At 46.4% G+C, this 19,524-nt stretch overlaps 2 protein-coding genes across 2 annotated transcripts; one reads left to right on the top strand and one right to left on the bottom strand.

Moving 5' to 3' along the window:
- Positions 1 to 495: 495 nt before the first annotated feature.
- On the bottom strand, positions 496 to 1,578 carry PRR30 (proline rich 30). Its single transcript, XM_033124348.1, has one exon. It carries the CDS (start codon positions 1,576 to 1,578, stop codon positions 496 to 498), a length of 1,083 nt encoding a protein of 360 aa, XP_032980239.1.
- Positions 1,579 to 11,736: 10,158 nt separating this feature from the next.
- TCF23 (transcription factor 23) lies at positions 11,737 to 18,438 on the top strand. The gene is made up of 3 exons (XM_033124332.1): positions 11,737 to 12,048; positions 12,812 to 13,054; positions 14,883 to 18,438. The coding sequence occupies exons 1-3, from the start codon at positions 11,827 to 11,829 to the stop codon at positions 15,060 to 15,062; spliced, it is 645 nt and encodes a 214-aa protein (XP_032980223.1). The 5' UTR covers positions 11,737 to 11,826; the 3' UTR covers positions 15,063 to 18,438.
- Positions 18,439 to 19,524: the final 1,086 nt, after the last annotated feature.

Raw genomic sequence — 19,524 nt, 5'->3', positions numbered from 1 at the left:
CTTGGCTTGGCTCGCTTTGCTTGCTTGCTTATTCGGTGCATTCCTGAATTCCTTCCTAAGGCGTAACCAAGAACCCATTTTCCAGTAACATAGGTACCCACTGTGTCTGCTCAGCAGGGCACAAACACAGGTTTTTCAGGGTCAGGCTTTATTGGATACACTGAAGGCTGAATGGGGCCTTGGATGCCCTTGGTCCTCTTCAGCCCGGAGAGAGCAGACTCCACAAGGGGCTTCCAGGGTTCAAGACTGGAGAACACACCTGACCTCCAGCCAGCCAGCCCTTCAGGGTGTCTTGGGGGCTTCCCAAGATCTGGGGCCTGGTGGGGACAGTGGCGTTTAGCAGAGGTGCTCCAGGGAGCCTCCGCGGCTCTGGAACTAAGGTGGTGTCTTTCGGAGAATGGGCTCTAGAGAGGCAGGCCTCTCTGGAGCAGAGGAAAGCTTGGGCTTCAGGGAGACAGTGGCCTGTTTTGGTGCCTGAGGTGGAGGCTCTGAACATCAGGCGGAGTTTGACGGCTGAGGGCCTGCAGACCTGAGGCTCCGGGTCTGGGAGGGTGTGCCTGGGGCTGAATTTGCCCGGGCCTGAGCCATTGCTGGGGCCCGAGATGCCTGGGTTGGATACCCACAGGCGGGAGGGGCCTTGCCCTGAGACCCTACTTCCTCTGGCCTTCTTTCTGGTAACAGGTGCAAAGCCCTGGCCTGGCCACGAGGCAGGCGAAGGCCAAAGCCGATGCCTAGGCGGAGTGGTCCGGATTCCTGGCCCTGTGCACAGGGCAGTAGTTGGGGGAAGGCCAGGAGCCGGGGTCCAGTCCTGCAACTGGGGATGGGGCAAGAGGGGCTGCGGGGCCGGAGACACACCAGGCATATGGGATACTCCACGACTGGAGCCTGGCCGGTTCTGCCTAGCCACAGGTGCTGCAAAAGCAGTAGCCGCAGGTCGTGTGCAATGCGGCGGTGCCCCAAGTGGGCCACCAGGGCCTTGGCCAGTGCTCCGGGGTCCCTGAACTCTGCAGGGTCCCTCTCGCTTGCCACGCATTCCCCCACCACCCCAGGGGACCTGGTGTCCTGGTACTGATGATGCCAGTGCCATGTCTGCCTGTTAGAGTAGATCCCCGGAGAAGGTAGGCTGGGGCTTGGGGAAGTAAGAGGGGAGCTAAGTAGGTCTACAGGGTGGGAAGGAGTCTGGCAGCCTGAGTGGGAGAGAGAGTTCTTTGGCTCAGAGGGAGACAAGGAATGAGGAGGAGGAGGAGAGGGGTATAGCCGTTGGGAGGGAGAGGAGGAACGTGAAAGGGAGAGAGAGGGGTGATTCTGATGAAAGAAAGTGGGAGAACTTGGGAGAGAGAAAGAGTAGGGATGTAGGGCAAAGTCAGAATATGACTCAGAAGAATAAAAATGGGAGACAGGAGAATGGGACTGTGGAGAAAGGAAGCTAGGTGGGTAGGAAGGAGTGAGTGATTTCTGGGGAGGCAGAGGCTGAAGGTTGGGGGGATGGGAGTCCACAAGTTGTGAGGGGCCCTGAAGGGGGTGCCCAGGGGGCACTGTGTTCTGTAGAAGCACCTGGTCCTTGTTTTTAGGCAGCATTGCCTTGAGTCCAGAAAGGACTGGGGTGTCAAGTCCAGAGATTAGAGATCTGGCAGAGTCAGGACCAGAATCTCTGAGGTCAGACTTAGCTGAGAAACCAAGGTCTTCTGTGTGCAGTGTGAGGCTGCGTTGGTACAGCTGTTGGTGGCAGGCCAAGGAGACAGCCAGCCCCGTAGCACCAGGCTGTCTGGGTGTTCAGGCAGAAGCTTGGGTCTAAATTCAGCGTCTCACTTCTTTGCAGTCAGCCATTGATGAGGGATGTATAGGGATGGAGAATCAGAGCTGCCTCGTGGGAGCTGAGGGGCAGCAGCAGTTATCTGAATGGGTCAGGAAGACACAGCCTATAGGACCTGTAGAGAGGGAAACAGAGCCCAAGACATTGGGAGAATCAGTCCATTTCTGGCTCTACTTCATGTGCCAGTACCAGGCTGATTCACCAAGACCCTAAACGCATGTCACCTTTGGGGTCAGAAGAGCTGGAAAATGCTCCAGGGTAGGTTAGATCTGAGGAGAATTATAGGGAGAGAGGGTAGAATGGAGTTGGATGAGGGGGTTTGGGGGGTGAGGGCTGAGATGGGACTAGGAATGGAGGGTATTCTGGTGCTGTGAGCTCTTACCAACGAGGGTTTCTCTGGGCTGTGTTTCACAAGGCAATTGAGCAATGAGGGGACGTGGGAGAAAGATAAACAGTCACTACAGGGTGGATACACCCCGCTCTGCTTCGTTTACCTCCCTCAATTCACTCTGACCCAGATTTCTATCTGAGACTTGCCCTCAGTCCTCTTCCAGGGAGGTGGAGGTCTTCTGTTACAGGCTTTTGTTCGAAACCTGAATCAGGGATTCTGCAAGCATCCTGGTCTCCTGCCACTCTGGTTCCCCTGACCCCTTGCTGCCTGTAATGCTGATGTCCTCTGGCTCAGCCTCGCCCAGGCTGAGACGGTTTACCACACCCAGCAGCAGTGGTAGCAGTGGGCCTAGCTGGTGAAAGCCTCTGGGAGACTGGGACTTTGTTTAAGGGGTGGCGTTGCCGCCCCCCTTGGGAGCTAAGAGCCCCATTTCCTAGGGGCAGTTCTCCTTGACATCCAGTGCTTATGTCACAAAAGTCAGGTACTGACATCATAGACCCTCTGCCTCAAGGCTCTGGGACCTTCTTTCAGGGATCATCCAAAGCTGGTCCTTGACAAAACTGAAGCAGGCAAAAATCTTTGGGGCACTCAGTCTCCTCTTCAGGTCCTATTTCCCACCTCTGCTCTCTGCCCTCTCTTGAGCTATATAGCCTATTGGGCTGGGCTTTCCCTTCAACTTCCTGTTTTCTTTTGCTTTCTGATCAGTGGCTCATGCTCCATTCCTCCCTGGCCTTGGGATATAGTTATATGTTTTAACAACTGTTTTCTTAACAGCTTTATTGAGATACAATTCAAATACCACACAATCCACCCATTTAAACTGTGCAATTGCTGTCTCCTAGTATACTCACAGGGTTGTTAAACCATCACCACAATCTCATTTTAGAACACTTTTGTGTTCTAAACAAATCCCAGACCCATTACCAGTCACTTCTTATTCCTCCCTTCCCACCAGTCCCTGGAAACTATAAATTTACCTCCTGTTTCTATGGATTTGCCTACTCTAGCAATTTCATATAAGTGGAATCACACAATATGTGGCCTTTTATGTCTAACTTCTATCAGTATGTTTTCAAACTTTATTCAAGTTGTATTTATTCCTTTTTATTGCCAAATAATATTCCTTTATATGCATGTACCATATTTTGTTTTCTCATTAATCAACTGATGAACATTTAGTTGTTTTTACTTTTTTGGTGATTATGAACAATGCTGCTATGAACACTCTTATACAAGTTTTGTATGGATATATGTTTTCATTTATCTTGAGTAGACACCTAGGAGTAGAATTGTTGAGTCACATGATGAGTCTATATTTCACATTTTGAGGAACTGAAACGCTTTCTTTCAAATTAGCTGTACCATTTTTCAATCCCACCAGCAATATATGAGGGCTCCGATTTTTCCTATCTTCACCAACACATGTTATTGTCTGTCTTTTTGATTTTAGCAATTCTAGTGGGTGTGAGGTAGTGTAATATTGTGATTTTAGTTTACATTTTCCTAATGACTAATCATGTTGAGCATCTCTTCATGTACTTATTAGCTATTTGTTTATCTTCTTTGGAGAAATATCTATTCAAATCTTTGGCCCATCTTTTAATTAGATATTTTGTGTTCTTATTGTTGAATTGTAAGAGTTCTTATATATTCTGGATACAAGTCCCTTATCAGATATATGATTTGCAAACATTTTCTGCCACCCTCTGGATTATCTTTTTATTTTCTTCATGGTCTCATTTGATGAACAAAACTTTAAATTTGATGAAGTCTAATTTATCTATTTTTTTCTTTTCTTGCTTGCTTTTGGTGTCTTATCTAAGAAACCATTGCCACACAGTATTCCCCTTTATCCTTAGGGGATATATTTTAAGACCCCCGGTACATATATATAGATATACCGGGGGTGCCAAAAAAAATGTATCCACATTTTAAGAGATGGTCAATGATGCTCAAGCAGTAGTTTGCCATAATCAGAAGTGCCTGGACACTGATGGCAACCACTTTGAGCACTTCTTATAATTGCAGAAGTCAAACATGACTTGTATTCATCTTTTGTTATTGGTATATATTAAGTATTACACTTTTAATAGTCTTTTCCTTTCTTAAAATGTGTATACATTTTTTTGGCCTCTCTCTCTCTCTCTCTCTCTCTCTCTATATATATATATATATATATATATATATACACACACACATACACACATATATACATACATACACTTTATAACTCTTCCCTTTGGTGTAGCCTAATTGCCAGCATCACTACTGTTGTGCTTTGGGGCCGTTATTAAGTAAAATAAAGGTTACTTGAACACAAGCACCAAAATACCGTTACAGTGGATCTGACAAAGGAGACGGTTGCTGACTAAGGGGCAGGTAGCATGTACAGTGTGAATAACCTGGACAAAGGGATGATTCACATCCAGGACAGGATACAGCAGGAAAACACAAGATTACATCACACTACTCAGAACGGGGTGCAATTTAAAACTGATGGATTGTTTATTTCTGGAATTTTCCATTTCCTCTTTTCAGACAGTGGTTGACTACATGTAGTTGAAACCACAGAAAGTGAATCTGTAGATAAGGGGGGACTATTGTATATGCTGTCATCAGAGAAGGCAGTTATATCTGGCTTTTCACTTTCCAGGGTAAGAAATGTGCTCTTGACCATGCCAACTAAAACACAACAGCCTAAAGTAATGCCAGAATGCCAATTTATAAATTTACCCTGAAAAAGTAGCTCACACAACAGGAAATAATTAGCATATTCTCTGTCTATAGCTATTTGGGGAGTCAAAATGTAATCAGAATCCACATCACTGATTTACCATGAGAAATTGTAGGTGCAGGGACTGACCTACTGCTTTCAATATCATCAGTATTCTCCAGTCATGTAGGCAAACTTGCCTGGGAGTCACCAAGATCCTTGAGGCATGGTATCAGAACAAGGGAAGTTGGTCAAATTAATAAATTGATTCCCTAATAACACCAGGCTAGAAGAGTTAGTTTCATTCATCTCAACAGAAATACTCAGTTTGTTGCACAAAGCTCTATCTTTTCTGAACAGTGCTGGGAGGAGTATTACCAGATTGACCTCTGTAACTCTTCTTTTCTTACTCTTCCAAAGTTGATTGACACATTCTCTCAAACTAGCTACTAAAGAGACTTGCTAGATGGGAATTGAAATTTACGCTCCTATGCTCTGACTCACTGTGAGTTGCTTTTGCAGTTCAGCAATGCAATTTACCCTATCTGCAGGTGCTTGTAGGTACCTAAATGTAACCCTTAAGTACTTATCACATGCATTTGCCCATATTGCTCTTATTTTCTACTTTGTAAATGAGTTTTCTAGCCTGGGAATGATAATAACCCCAATGTATTTGATTTCATCAAGGCTTTTGGCAGAGTATTGAGGTGGAAAAATGTGAGCAAGCCAGTTGATCGACTATTGATTGTTTATTTATTTTTGCCTTTATCTCTTATTGTTATTTGAAGTATACAATAAAACACAAATTCCATTGTACAAAATCCAAATAATACAGAAGTATAAAGAGTAAAATTTAAAAGTTGGCCTTGACACTCTTCCTATTTTTATTCTGGCCAGGGATGTTCACCTTCGTTTTTGGATATATCTAATATCTTGAGGCTATTAATTATACTTCAGTATCTCTGCTTATGTATCTCTATTTAATCTATCAGGTCCTGAAAGGATGTGTTAAAATCAACTATAATTGTTGATTATTTATTCCTGCATTTCTGTCAGTTGTTACTTAATGTGTTTTTGAAGCTGTATTATTAGGTGAAAAAATATGTTTATAATGATTAAGACTTCTTGTTCTGTTGTTCCTCTTATAGTTTAGCAAAACACAATAAAACTTTAAAGATAATCCAACCAAGTTCTCTTCTCAAGAAGTTAGAAAATGAACAGTAGGGCAAAACTGAAGAAATGAGAAGGAAGAAAATAAAAACGATAAGGGCAAAAATTAATAAAATGGAGACTTAAAAAGAATATAGATTCATACCCATTAAAATGGTGATTATAACACAAAAACAAAAGCAAAACAGAAAATAAATGTTACTGAGGACGTGGAGAAATTGGAACCCTTGTTCACTGCTCGTGGGAATGTAAAATGGTGTGGTACTATGGAAAACAGTATGGCAGTTCCTCAAAAAACTAAAAATAGAATTACTGTATGATTCCACAATTTGACTTCTGGGTATATACACAAAAGAACAGAAAGCAGGGTCTCAAAGCGATATTTGTACATTCATGTTCATAGCAGTATTATTCACAATAGCCAATAGGTGGAAACAACCCAAATGTCCATCCACAGATGAATGGAGAAACAAAATGTGATATATACATAGAATGGAATATTATTCAGTCTTAAAAAGGAAGGAAATTCTGATACATGCTGCAACATGGATGAACCTTGCCGATATTCTATGTGCAAGAAGTCACAAAAGGACAAATGCTGTATGATTCTACTCATATGAGGTACTTAGAGTGGTCAAATACATAGAGACAGAAAGTTCAGGGCTGGTTGCCAGGTGTTGGGGGTAGGGAGAACGGGGAGTTATTGTTTAATGAGTATAGAATTTCAGTTTTACAAGATGATAAATGTTCAGTGGATGGATGCCAATGATGTTTTCACAATAATGTGAATGTCTTAATGTTAACCATTTATTTAAAAATGGTTAAAATGGCACATTTTATGTTATGTATTTTATCACAATTTTTAAATAAATAATTTTTAAAAAGATATAGAATATTAAAAAACTCAAAGGCTGGTCTTTGAAAAGATTGATAAGCTAAGCATACTTCTGGCAACACTGATGAAGAACAAAAAGAGTTGAGTGCAAATAAAATACAGAACTGAAAAAAAGGGAACTATCTAGAGACATAATGGAGATGAAAAAAAAGTAATAAAAGAGGGCTCCCATTTGGGGCTGGGGCAGGGAACTTCTATAGCACTTGAGGCGCTAGGAAAAGAATGAGTTACTTACTGTTCTAGAAAGAGAGGGAGAAGGCTGTTTTTCTTGTCCCGTACCACTACTAGATAAAATAGATAAATGTATAGAAAAATATGAAATACCAAATATTTATAAGAAGAAATAAAAAACTTAAATCAATCAATAAGAAACTAAAGAAACTGAGATAGGAATTAAAATGTTTTCTCCTCTCTGCCAGAGAAAAAGCCCAGGCCCAATGGTTTTACAAGTATGCTTTACCAAACTTTCAAAGAAGAGTTAATTCCTATCTTATGTAAAGAGTTGTTTCAGAAAATAGAAAAAGAGTGAGAGCTCCCCAGCTCATTGTATGAGGTTAGTGTAAGTTTGGTTCCAAAACCAAATGATAATAATTAAAGAAAAGAAAATTATACTCTCATTTCAATTATGAAATAGTTGCAAAAATCCTAAATAACATATTAATTAAATGAATAAGACAGTGTGTTTAAAAAATGAATCACAAGCATGTGGGATTTATCACAAGAACTCAAGGAAAATTGATCATCAGAAAAATCTAAATAATAATTTAACATATTAATAGACTGAGGGAGAAAAATCATGATTATCTCAAATTATGCAGAAAAACATTTGGTAAAACGCTACACCTATTTTGATTTAAAAAAAAATCACCAAAAACCTCTTAGCAAATGAGGAATAGAGGCGTACTTCCTTAACTTTGTAAAGGTCATATATCAAAAACATAGCAAATATTATGCTTAATAGAGAAGTTATAGATACATTCTACTTAAGAGTAAGAGAAGAAAAGGGCACCCACCATCACTATTTATGGTTATCATAGCCTTAGAAGCACTTGTCAATGCTTTAAGGAGAAGAAACAAGAAATACAAAGATTGGAAAAGAAGAGATAAAATTGTCATTATTTCATCTACTTAGAAAAACCAACAGAATCAACAAAGTGGTAAAATGAATAAAGTTCCATAAGGTTGCTGGATTCAAGATAAACTTAAACAATTTAATAGCGTTTCTCTATAGTAGCCATAGTCAACTAGAAAATATAATAAGAATAAGCATTTGCAAGAGCAACAAAAACTGTGAAATATTTAGTTCAATAAAACTATGAACTGTTTCACTGAAGCAAGAATATACAGACATTCATGGAATAAACTATAAAACTAATAAAGGATATAGAGAATGACTGTAATAAAGTAAGAGACATTCCACGTTTTTGGAAGGATTGATTTAAAAGTATCAAGCTGGCAAACTTACCAAATTAACACATTGATTCAATGAAATCCTAATCAAAATTTCAGTTGAATGTTTAGGAACTCAAAATTTCTCTAAGATCTATATGGAAAAACAAGGGTCCAGAAATTACTAAGTCAACCTAGAAATATAAGAATAAATAGAGGAATTTTATCCTACCAAATATTAAGACATGCTACAAAGTCATAATAATAAAAGCAGTCTGGTATTGGCTCAAACACAGGCAAAAAAAATCAGTAGAACAGAATAGAGAGCTCAGAAATTGACCTATATACAAATACGGAAACAATATATGGTGAAGTGGGAGCTGTGACTAAACAGGGAGAGAGAATGGACTGTTTTGTAGATGATGTTGGCAGACAACACAGAGATAATAAAACTGGCTCCTTATATGGGGAAAAATAAAACTGAATCCCTACCAAGCATCACATACAAAGGGTGTGTGAACTCATCAGTAATCAGATAAGGGCAACTTAAAGTGGCAACAAGATCACCCTCTGTACCTACTTACCTGTAAAACTAGGAATCTGGTTAACACCGGGTGGGGTGAGGACGTGGGCCTCTAGGGCCCCATGCAGTACCATTGGACATGCAAACTCTGCAGCCATTCTGGATGGCACTCTGGCAGTATTTCGTCAATTAATCCAGCATTCTGCTCCTGGACATATGCTTTAAAAATCTTACTTGGATCCACGAGGAGACATGCAATGGTATTCATGCCAGCATTGTGTGGGGTGATGAGGAACTGGAGGCAATCTGGATGTCCATCCCTGGGGCTTTGGGTGCTCAAAATGTGATGGGTGCACATTGTGGAGTACTCTGCAGCAGGTAGAAGCAAGGAACTCAAAAACACAGGATTGAACGGGAGGAGTAACAATGACACATATAATGCAATACCTAATACATAAGTGGTATTGTATATTTATAGTATAAAATGTATTATCATTTTACTGAGTTTCAAATTCATTCATATGGCAACGCACACGGTTCAGTAACACATATCACCTTAGTTATCTATTGCTGCTTACCAAATTACCCCCAAACTTAAACAGCAATACACATTTATGATCTCACACGGCTTCTGTGGGTCAGGAGTTCTACGGGACAGAGCAGCATAGCTGGGTGAGACTGGCTCACAGAGCTCTCATGGGCTGCACTCAGACTGTCCGCCAGGGCTGCGGTCATCTGAAGGTTGGACGGGGCTGGAGGATCTGTTTCCAAGGTGGTGCATTCACACGGGTGCCAGGGAGTGCTGGCTGTCGGTGAGAGGCTTCCGCTCCTCGCCACGTGGGCTTATCCTCAGGGCTACTTGAGTATATTCAGTACATAGCAGCTGGCTCCCTCCAGAGCGAGCGATGAGTGACCCGAGTGCTCTGAGAGAGAGCATGAAGGAAGCTACAGTGTCTTTTATAACCTAGTTTCAGAAGTGACACTCTGACACCTTGGCCACACTCTATTTGTTAGAAGTAAGTGATTATGTGGGGCCCACACACAGGGGGAGGAGGGGATTAGGCTCCTCCTTTGAACAGAGGAGTGGCAAAGAATTTGTGTACATACTTTCAAACCACCAAACACACTAGCAAAAGAATTTACATTACGCAGTTTAGAGAGGTTATACAATAGGGAGGAAAGAGAGGAGTGGGATAGAAGGAAATAGAAGGAGGGAGAAATAGAGAGAGGGAAGGAGGTTCACAAGTGGTCCTGCGTGTACCAAATACAACAGTGTGCCACGAATTGAGGTATATGTTTAATTGTCTGCATCTTGAGTTAAAAAAAGAAAAAGAAAAGCTGTGTGTGCGCATCTTTTCAGCTTCCTTCCTATATGTTCACATAAGCCTATAAACCTTCACATTTACAGGTTGTGTTTTTTGGTGTTTTGATCCTGGCTGGGATCTTATGATATGATACATATGATACATATTGATCTATAACTAGGTTTTTTCACTTAATTGTGCATCTTGGAGAGGTTTTTCATGCCGTTATACAGAGGTCTGTCTTATTCTTTCTTTTACTGCACATCATTCCATGCTATGGATATACCAAAATTTAATTAATCACTTTCTTATTGTTGGACAGTCAGGTCAATTTTACTTGTCTTCTTTTTTCCTTTCTCTCTGGTTGGCTGGGTGTTCTGTCCGATTGTATCTATAGCCACTTTTGTTTTTCTGTCCTCTCTGTACTTTCCTTTCATTTATTTTGTTTCCCCTGGAGCTTAAGATTGAGGGAAAGGGACATGCAAGATGATTTTGCTGCAGGTAGAGACTGTAACTTGAGGGCAGGGAGGGGCTACTGGAGCAGGTGGGCTATTTCTTCCTACTCCTAACGAGTTGGATGGAGGATACAATGCCACTCTGCAAACATCCTGGTCCTTGCCTTCAAAGACCCCACATCTAGCATGGGGACCGACAGGTGAGTAGCCCACCCAAGGCAGAATAGCATCAGATAAGGGTCAGCCTTCCAAGTCCACTGAATGTCTGGGTTTCCCCCACCCCACCCCCATCACTTACTAGGTGCTTGACATAGGGCACGTTATTTCACCTCCCAATACCTCAGTTTTCCCGTCTGTAAAATGAGAATATAAGAGTCTATTTTCTTATAAGGTTGAGCTGAGAAATAGATAAGAAAATGTATATAAAGTACTTAGCACAGTGCCTGGCATTGCTGATCTGAGAACATGGAACGAATAGGGAGCTAGCCATGGTGTGGCTGTGTATAAACGGGAGCACCAATCGAACAGGGAGCCAAGGGCTCTGGGTTCTGTGCCTTCACAAATGAAGGGAATAACCCACAGGATGGGCAGCCTTTGCCCTGGATGAGCTAGTGGAAGGTATTGCAGGGGGACAGAAAAGCAAAAGGAAAAGCACTGGGTTGGAAACAGGAGGCATGTTTGGAGATGGAGAGTAGCACCCTGTGGCTGGAAGCTTATGTTCACTAGCAAGGGGAGGAAAAGTCCTTTCAGGGATGTGTGCAGGCAGGCTTCTGGCACAGAGAAGGAGGTTCAAGGCCCTTCCATGGACTTGAACCCCAAAGCTAAAGGCACAGGTCTATCACAGGACAGCTGTCAGGCTCAAGCAAGGCTCCAGGAAGGAAGCTCCCTTCCCACCATCCTCTTGCCTCCTTCAGAAGGGCCTCCTCCCAGGCCCTGGCCACTCCCAGCCCCCTGCACCCCCACCCCTCAGCTGGTTGGGAGGCAGGCAGGAGGCTTTTCGCGGGGGCTGTGCCGGTGGGCCGTTTTCCCAGAGCAAGGAGTGAGGCAGGACTGAGTTGGCGCCAGCTCCCTCAGATACAGACATTGCTGGCTGGATGACCAGCCTGCCCCAGCTAACTTGAGCCCAAGGGCTCCTCAGGCACTGTGTTCCTGTCCACATCCCCGGGGTGTGGCATGTCACAGAGGGAGACCAGAGGGGCACCAGCCATGCCTGGAGTAGGGCAGAGCCCGGTGAAGGCCAGGCCGAGGTTGCTAGCAGGCAGTGACAGGAGGAGGAGCCGCCTGAGCAGGACAAGTCACCATTTGTGGGAAGAGACCAGCTGGAGCAACCAAAGGTGGAGCAGAGCTGCCCCTGGACTGAGAGGGGTCAGGGCCAGGAGCCTGGCTGGAGGCAGGGTAAGGAACTACCGGCCCTGCAGAGGGGAGCTGGGGAGGCAGGGGTTGGAGGCCTGGGAGGTCGCCTCTGATGGTAGAGCCTCACTCAGTATTACTGTCCCTGCCCAAGAGAGGGGACATTGGCTCCTTTGACAACAAGGCTCCCTGCTGGGGTGGTTGGGACACGTCAAAGCTGGTCTTAACTAGAATGCGCTTCAGAGAGCTGTCCTGACTCACTTCTCTCAGGAAACTGAGGCTTGGAGGACTGATGTGAACATCCCAAAGTCCCAGGGCAGTCATCAGTGGCAGGGCCAGGACATCAGCCTGTGGGATTTGACCCTGGTTTGGTCCTTTCCTCTTTGCCACAGCTGTCTCTTCCTCGAGGGACTGGTGGGGCAAAGGTCAGCCCGACTGAACAGGGCGTGGCTCTGTGATCCCTGTGGCCCCAAGGGCAGGTCCCCTGATAAACTGGGTTCAGACTTGCATGTGGATGGAATGAGGGCTAGGAGGAGGCACAGTGGAGACTTAGAACGAGTACAGGACTCTCGGGTTCTGAGCCAAGCGTTGGCATCCTGTTCCATCTGACCCCTGGCAAGGCCTTCTCTCATTTCCTCAACTGTAAAGCGGGGCAGGGCCAAGAGCGGACAAATTGGGGGTGAGGCCCTTTGGTCTCTGCTGATCAGTGTGCTACTACTATGGCAGGAGACCTCGCACTAGAATGTTCTTAGAAGCCAAGGACATGTGGGGATGTGGTCAGACCCACTCACCTGGGTCCTCTGTGCAGAGTGAGACCAGTCCTGAGAACGCAGCGCGGGAGCGGAGCCGGGTGAGGACGCTGCGCCATGCCTTCCTGGCCCTGCAGGCTGCTCTGCCTGCCGTGCCCCCCGACACCAAGCTCTCTAAGTTGGATGTGCTGTTGCTGGCTACCAGCTACATAGCCCACCTCACCCGCACACTTGGCCATGAGTTGCCTGGCCCTGCCTGGCCACCCTTCCTGCGTGGACTCTGTTACCTGCACCCTCTCAAGGTAGGTAGGCCACAGGCCCAGGGCCTGGGGGAAGGGGGTTATGGATAGAGAGATATTAGACTCAGGCCGCCTGCCCTGAGCAGAGCAACATGGGGACCAGCTGTTTCCTGCTCTCTCAAACAACAGGAGCCTAGATTGGCTCTTAGGGTGCAGTGGAGGGTGGTGATTGGAAATGACTTCATGAGAATGTTGTTCCTCCAAGAGGAGGGAAATTCATGGAGGCCCCAAGACTCTGGGGTGCCAAGTGGCAGGGGAGAAAAAGGAGCAGTTTCCAGGGCTGGTGCCTGGGAAAGGAAACCACACCTAGAGGAGTCCTAGATTCGGGGGGACATCATCCCATCGTACAATGACTCATGTCCTCTGGACTTGTGTCACAAAGAGATTCCCCCTCTGGAAGAACAATAGTCTAAAACACCATCACTCTAGAAGCAACCAAGCTGGGGGAGGAGGGAGCAGAGGGCACAGTGGGGCCTGCGGCAGGGGGAGGAGGGGCTTCCTGAATGTACCACTTACCAGACTGCAACCTACCTTTCCTGCACCTCAGTTTTATTATATTGAAAGGGAAGTAACAGGAGCCTTACTTCTCTTCCAGGGTATGAAATAAGATCATGAATGAAAGTATAATTAATAATAAATCACCATCTCAATAACAGCTAGCATTATTTGGATGCTAAAGTTATGCCAGGAGCCGGACTAAGTGCTTCAGTGCACTCTTATCTTTTAATCCACACAAGAACCAAAGGAGAATGATTTAACAGATGAGGAAACTGAAGCTTAGGAAGATTAAGTGGCTAAATGCAGTCTGAATGCAGGGAGTCTGAGTTCAGACAGCACCCCTATCCACACACACAGCCACCAAGCAGACCCAGGGGACGGCATGTAACTCTGGTTGCAGAGTATAACTGTGCTATAAAGGTAGGGCTAGCTTTGCCCTCTGAGGATAGCGTTTATTTTTAACAACTTTATTTTTATGGTAGATACTCTTAACCATCCCTCTCCCCTAAACACCATAGTTCTGTAATGTCTTGAAACTTGAGGATTTTTTTCTGTCAAGAAAATGTAGCTGAAATGCAAAAAATTGAGACTAGATGGGCACAACTCTAAAATGGTGACAGCGGCACCTGGGGTGGTGGCCGTGGATAGTCATTGCTTTAGCTGTAAAACGGTGGCCAAGGCAAGGCCATTGCGTGTAGTTGACAACACGTTGAGGAATGAAACACGAGAGCCTGGTTAGGTCTAGTACTGGCAGCTTGGTGGGGTGGGGTAGTCAGCCAGGAGCAGCGCCCCCTCAGCCCCCAGGTGAAGGGGCTGCCAAGAGGAGGGCAGAGTCAACCTGGTTTTCTGGGACTGTCCACGCTCCTCCTGGAAGGATGGACTATCATGGAAGTCCCCAGCTTGGAGGGAGTGGGCAGCACTGATGTCTGGGGCCAGATACGAGTGCACCGGGCAGGCGGCTGGGCAAGACGAGGGCTCAGGACTGTTCAGTGCCAGGAGGTGCCTCTCCTTGCCCTGGCTCTGCTGCCCTCCCCACTGCCCAGCCATGACTGTGGCCAGCTCTGTTGTCCACCTCCCTCCCCACCATGGGGGCTCCTCTCAGGGCTCTCGCTCTCCTCAGCTGGCTTCTCATGTGCCTCCCCGCAAGGCTCAGGTGACCAGGAGAATGTGTGGGGCCAGAAGGTGTGGTGAACCAGAAACCGCTGTCATCAGAGCAGTCATGGCAGGGCAGGGCCTCAGGGAGGGAGACTAAGAAGGCCGACGTTTGGGTGCCAAGGGCTACGAGAAGCTGCAATAGTGAGCATTACTCACTTTCCATCCCTGTGTCTTGCAGAAGTGGCCGATGCGATCTCGTCTCTACGCCGGAGGCTTGGGGTACTCTGGCCTTGACTCCACCACAGCCACCACCTCAGGCCAAAGATCAAAGGAGGCAGAGGCCGGGCCCCAAGTCTCAGGAGAAGCAGAGGCTCTCCTTCCTACCAGGCCACTCTCACCAGCTCTTGGTGACAAATGATGATCACACTTGCCCTTTTCTCCTAGACTAGGACTCAAGCTTAGGGACCTGGATTCTCTACCAGGCCCTGCATGTCTTCACTCTCTTACCCATCAAATCTGACTCAGCTCCCAGGTTCCAGCCCACAGACCAGGTAAAACCGCGGGCATCTCTGTGATGAGAGTACTTAGCAGCAGGGAGCAAATCCTCCTCTCAGCACCGAGGGGGTGACTTCCCTGTGACAGCTTCAAGGGAAAGGGGCAAGGAAGGGGTTTGATTGGGTTGGAGGTTGAGTTAGGGCACCACCCCTTGCTTTCTCCTACTCAATTTCCCACAGACCCTCTGGAAATTGCTAGAAGACAGACACTGCTGCACAGGTGCAGAGGTAGGCGCCTAAGGTGGCAGCAGCCACAGGTGCTGATGGGACAGCCAAAGGCCAGACAGGCTCTTGGAAGTTATGAGTGTGAACAGAGCTGGGCCGGGGTTACCTAGCAAGAGGAAAAACTGAAGAAGGGAACATGTTTTGTTCTGACCCCATACAACGCTTACCGGGCATCAAAGAGGCAGGAAGGATTGTAGGGGGCTTGTCTGTGCATTAGGGTCTCTCCAGCTGCCCCTCATCGCTGCATTTTCTGGGCTCCGCACCCTTCCAGACTTTTTTTAATGTGAGTTAGTTACAGGTTAAGCCATACAGCTTACATTGCTTACATTCCAGTTTCCAGAGGCGCTTTTAGATGGTTGCAGCTGCCTAGTTTGCAAAGATCTTACCCAGAGGCAGCTCTATCTTAACTGAACCAGGCAGCACCGTAAAGCCTTTGCATATGAAGAATATGAAGAATATTGACAGACTCGATTACATCCTTGAATGACCTTCAATGGAGAACGGGTATCTTTTCCAGGGGATAATTCGTCTTTTGTTTCCATCATGTTAGAAACCTAACCTCCAGGAAAAACAAAGCCTGGGGTCAGTGGGTTCCTTGTATGACTTTGGCTTAAGTCCTCACTGGCTCTGGAGTTATTTCTATAATCTGTCTACAGATGTGCTTCCTGGGGCCAGCTCCTCCCCACAGACACTGCCCTCCCAGGCTCTCCTTAAGCCACGGGGTGCCACACATCTGATAGGGTTTTAGTGGAATTTCTCTCTGGCCCTGAAGAAATCATTTGAGGACTAATCACAGAGTCTACACATACTGGAAGTAACTTTCCAGATCTGGTATAACTTCCAACCAGGCAACTGAAGTCCAGACAGAAAAGGAATCAGCTTTTTGTTAAACTTCAGGGCCTCAGAGAGGGAGGGGATGGTCCAGGCTGCCTAGAGTCCCAACAGGGGTAGCCTTCGCCAGAGCTACCATTGCCATCACGAGCATAACTGAGGTTTTGGGCAGGCTGGGAGTGGCCAGGGGTAGGGTTCTGGCATGATGGGGTGCTGTTCCTCCATAGGGCTGGCCAGCACAGCAGGGGAAAGAGGGCTGAGGGGGTGACTCAGCGAGCTGAGGTGGAGTCAGAAAAGGAGACACAGAATGTCCCAGCCGTGGGTGCATGGGATGGGGGAGAGCAGCTGGACTGTGGCTGGGAGCCACGGGGAGAAGGCCTCGGCCAAGGCTGAACTCGTAAATCTACCGAGTCTCGGCCTAGAGAGCTTGTGCAGAGCTGCTTCTGGGCAGCTGCGCGGGGCCAGGAGGGGCAGAGACCAGGTGTGGGTGGGCACGAGCACCGTGCTCTTCAGGACCATAAAAGTCCAGCTCGAGTGTTCTATTTTGAAGCCAAAGAGCAGGGTCTTCCTGGTTGAGTTCTAGGATGATAAGAAGAGGACCAGGGGGATTTCCTCCAGAGCTCGTGGCACACAATCTTTTTCTGAGGATGAAACTGGGAAAGCTGGCTTTGGGTGTGCATGGGGGGGTTCCCCCAGAACATGGGGCTTTTCCGGATAACTGGGAGACTGGTTTGGGGCTCGCCCCACCCTGCCCTGCTCAGACTCATGCCCTCAAAGGTGACCACATCGCCCGAGTAGAGAAGACAAGGAGGGCAAAAGAAGGATGAAGCGGGTGGAGGGCTGAGGAAGGGCAAGTGCGATCATCACAGGTTTCTAAAGCTGCCTCAGGCTCTTTCCAGGCAGAGCTGTCTTCCTTAAGGCCCGGACAGGACCGTGGGGTCCAAAGGCTGTCTCCTCCAGCCGGACAGCACCCAGCACAGTCAGACCAGGGAACAAACGGGCTGTGAGGGGGTGGGTGGAACCAAGGGATGAGCAGGAGTAACCAGAGGAAATAACAGTTTGGAGATTTAGATCCACAAACGAACCAGAACCATCAGTAACCCCCTTTGCCTCTGCAGCAGCGAAAGAAAAACACCTTCTCACTGGGAGATGTTTTATTCCCACCAGGGCTGGAAGCAGCGGGTGAACAAGAGCAGGGGGTGAACAAGTCTCAGTTGGAGGCAGCTGAGACTCAGGTCCAAAGACAGCTTTTATTCCCTGGGAACGAGGCTATGTGGGAAAGAGAGCACAGTTGACAAAGTGACACTAAAGTGATCTGGCTCAGGAGTCAGAGGGATGGCTGGCCCACTTGGTTATCTTGTACCGCCTGCCCCATACCCAGTGCCCATGACTCGAGGTGAGGGTGGAGGCCTTGATGATGACAGCTTCCCCAGAGTGGGATGTGCTGTGCTTTCTGATGAGTTGCAGGATTAAGGGCAGAGGCTTAGATGGACTGTGGCAGAGGAAGAGCTGGCCAAGGGTTATCTAAGTATTAAGGGAGAGGCTGCAGACCTCACCAAATTGGGAACTAGAATAATTAGAAATAGAAAATATAGTCTTTTCTGAGAAATTCTTTTTCTCTTCCTCTGGAAGGAGCCTGGCCAGGATGAGTCAGATGGCACTGTCCTTTCCCTTTTGTGGCACAAACCCTAAACCCAGGGCCCCTGAAAGTTTAGATTCTAGATCAAGAGTTGGCAAACTATGGCCAAGGGGCCAAATTCAGCCCCTCCAACCTGTTTTTGTAAATAAGTTTTTATTGGAATACAGTCACACCCATTTGTTTATTACCTATGGCTGCTTCCTGATACCATGGTAGAATTAAATAGCTGTGAAAGACTGCAAAGCCCCAAATATTTACACTGTTCCTATGAAGGAATTCTGGCCATTTACAGAAAAAGTTTGCTGACCCCTGCTCTAGATCAGAGATACCCAAAGTGTGGGCTGGGAACTCTGGGGGGTGTCACTGAGACCCTTCCAGTTCTCTAAGTGACCAAAACATAATACAAGATGCTATTTGCCTTTTTTCACTCTTATTTTCTCACAAGTGTAATGGAATTTTCCGGAAGCCATAAGACATGTGATATTGCAACAACAGATAGGATGTAGAAGCAGATAGGAGAATCCAGCTGTCTGGTACAATAGACATTAAAGATATCTGCAAAAATGTAAAACAATGTCACTCTTCTCACTAAATACTTTCCAAAGTGGAAAACAATTATTTTTCATAAGAATTGTACATATGTTCACCTATAGTGGGTTAATTATGTTATTTTAAAATAAATGTTCTTAAAAATTCTCTATTTTAATTTCTAATATGGTGACTATCAATAGAATAACCCACATAAGCAAAAGCTCTTCAGAGTCTTGCTTTTTTAAGACTGTAAAAGGGTCCGGAGACCAAAGCTTTTTAGAATCTCTGATTTAGAATAAATTGGTGATGGTCAAGGAAAGCTCCTACCCCACCCCATGACCCTACATGTGACAGCTCTACCCTCTGTTTAAGGGCAGCTGCTGCGGGATGGTCCAGGTTCAGGCAAATACTCAGAGCAAAGGGTGCTGGGTGGGGGAGAAAGAAAAGGGATGAAAAGGAACCTGGAAGATTAGGTGGTAGTCTGGAGAGGGATGGAAGGGGGCAATCTGGACAATATAGGTGCTACCTGGCTAAATGCAGTAAAGTCGCTTCTGACAGGACATGGGCAGGAGGTCAAGGAGTCCTGGCAACACTGGGTAAATGGTCCAAGGGTTCAGGGTCTGGCCCCGCATTCCCCCTGAAGATCAAGGTACCTCTGAGTCTTACCGTGTAACTAGTGCACACCAAGCAAGCCCACTGTTCTTGGGGCTCCCAGCCCCCAGCCCCTGCCCACCTCCTGGAGCTCGGCCAAGAAACCTGACTCACAGACATCCAGGAGCCCAAAGGGCAAGGTCAGTTCTCCCCCAAAGTCCAGATTCCCTGAGCACTCTCCCTCAGCCTGTCCTGCTTCTCTGGATACCCATCCCACACCTCCTTACCAGTGAGCAGACTGCCAGGTCCCTGGACTTTCGCTGGACTCACAGCCAACCACAGCTCCCCAGGCCCTGGCCTTCAAAAGAACCACCACGGCCCCTGCTTTGATGATCAGAAACACCCGGAGTGATTATCTCTTCCTGGTTGAACCTGGGTTTCTCACTCCTCCCACCGCCAGGCTGGTGGCTAGAGATGCTGGGAACATGCAGATGGCACTTCCCCTTCCT

This window comes from Rhinolophus ferrumequinum, chromosome 13, assembly GCF_004115265.2.
Source record: "Rhinolophus ferrumequinum isolate MPI-CBG mRhiFer1 chromosome 13, mRhiFer1_v1.p, whole genome shotgun sequence".
Lineage (NCBI taxonomy): Eukaryota > Metazoa > Chordata > Mammalia > Chiroptera > Rhinolophidae > Rhinolophus > Rhinolophus ferrumequinum.
Note: the sequence above shows the minus strand (reverse complement) of the source record. Positions and strands in the feature narration are given on the sequence as shown.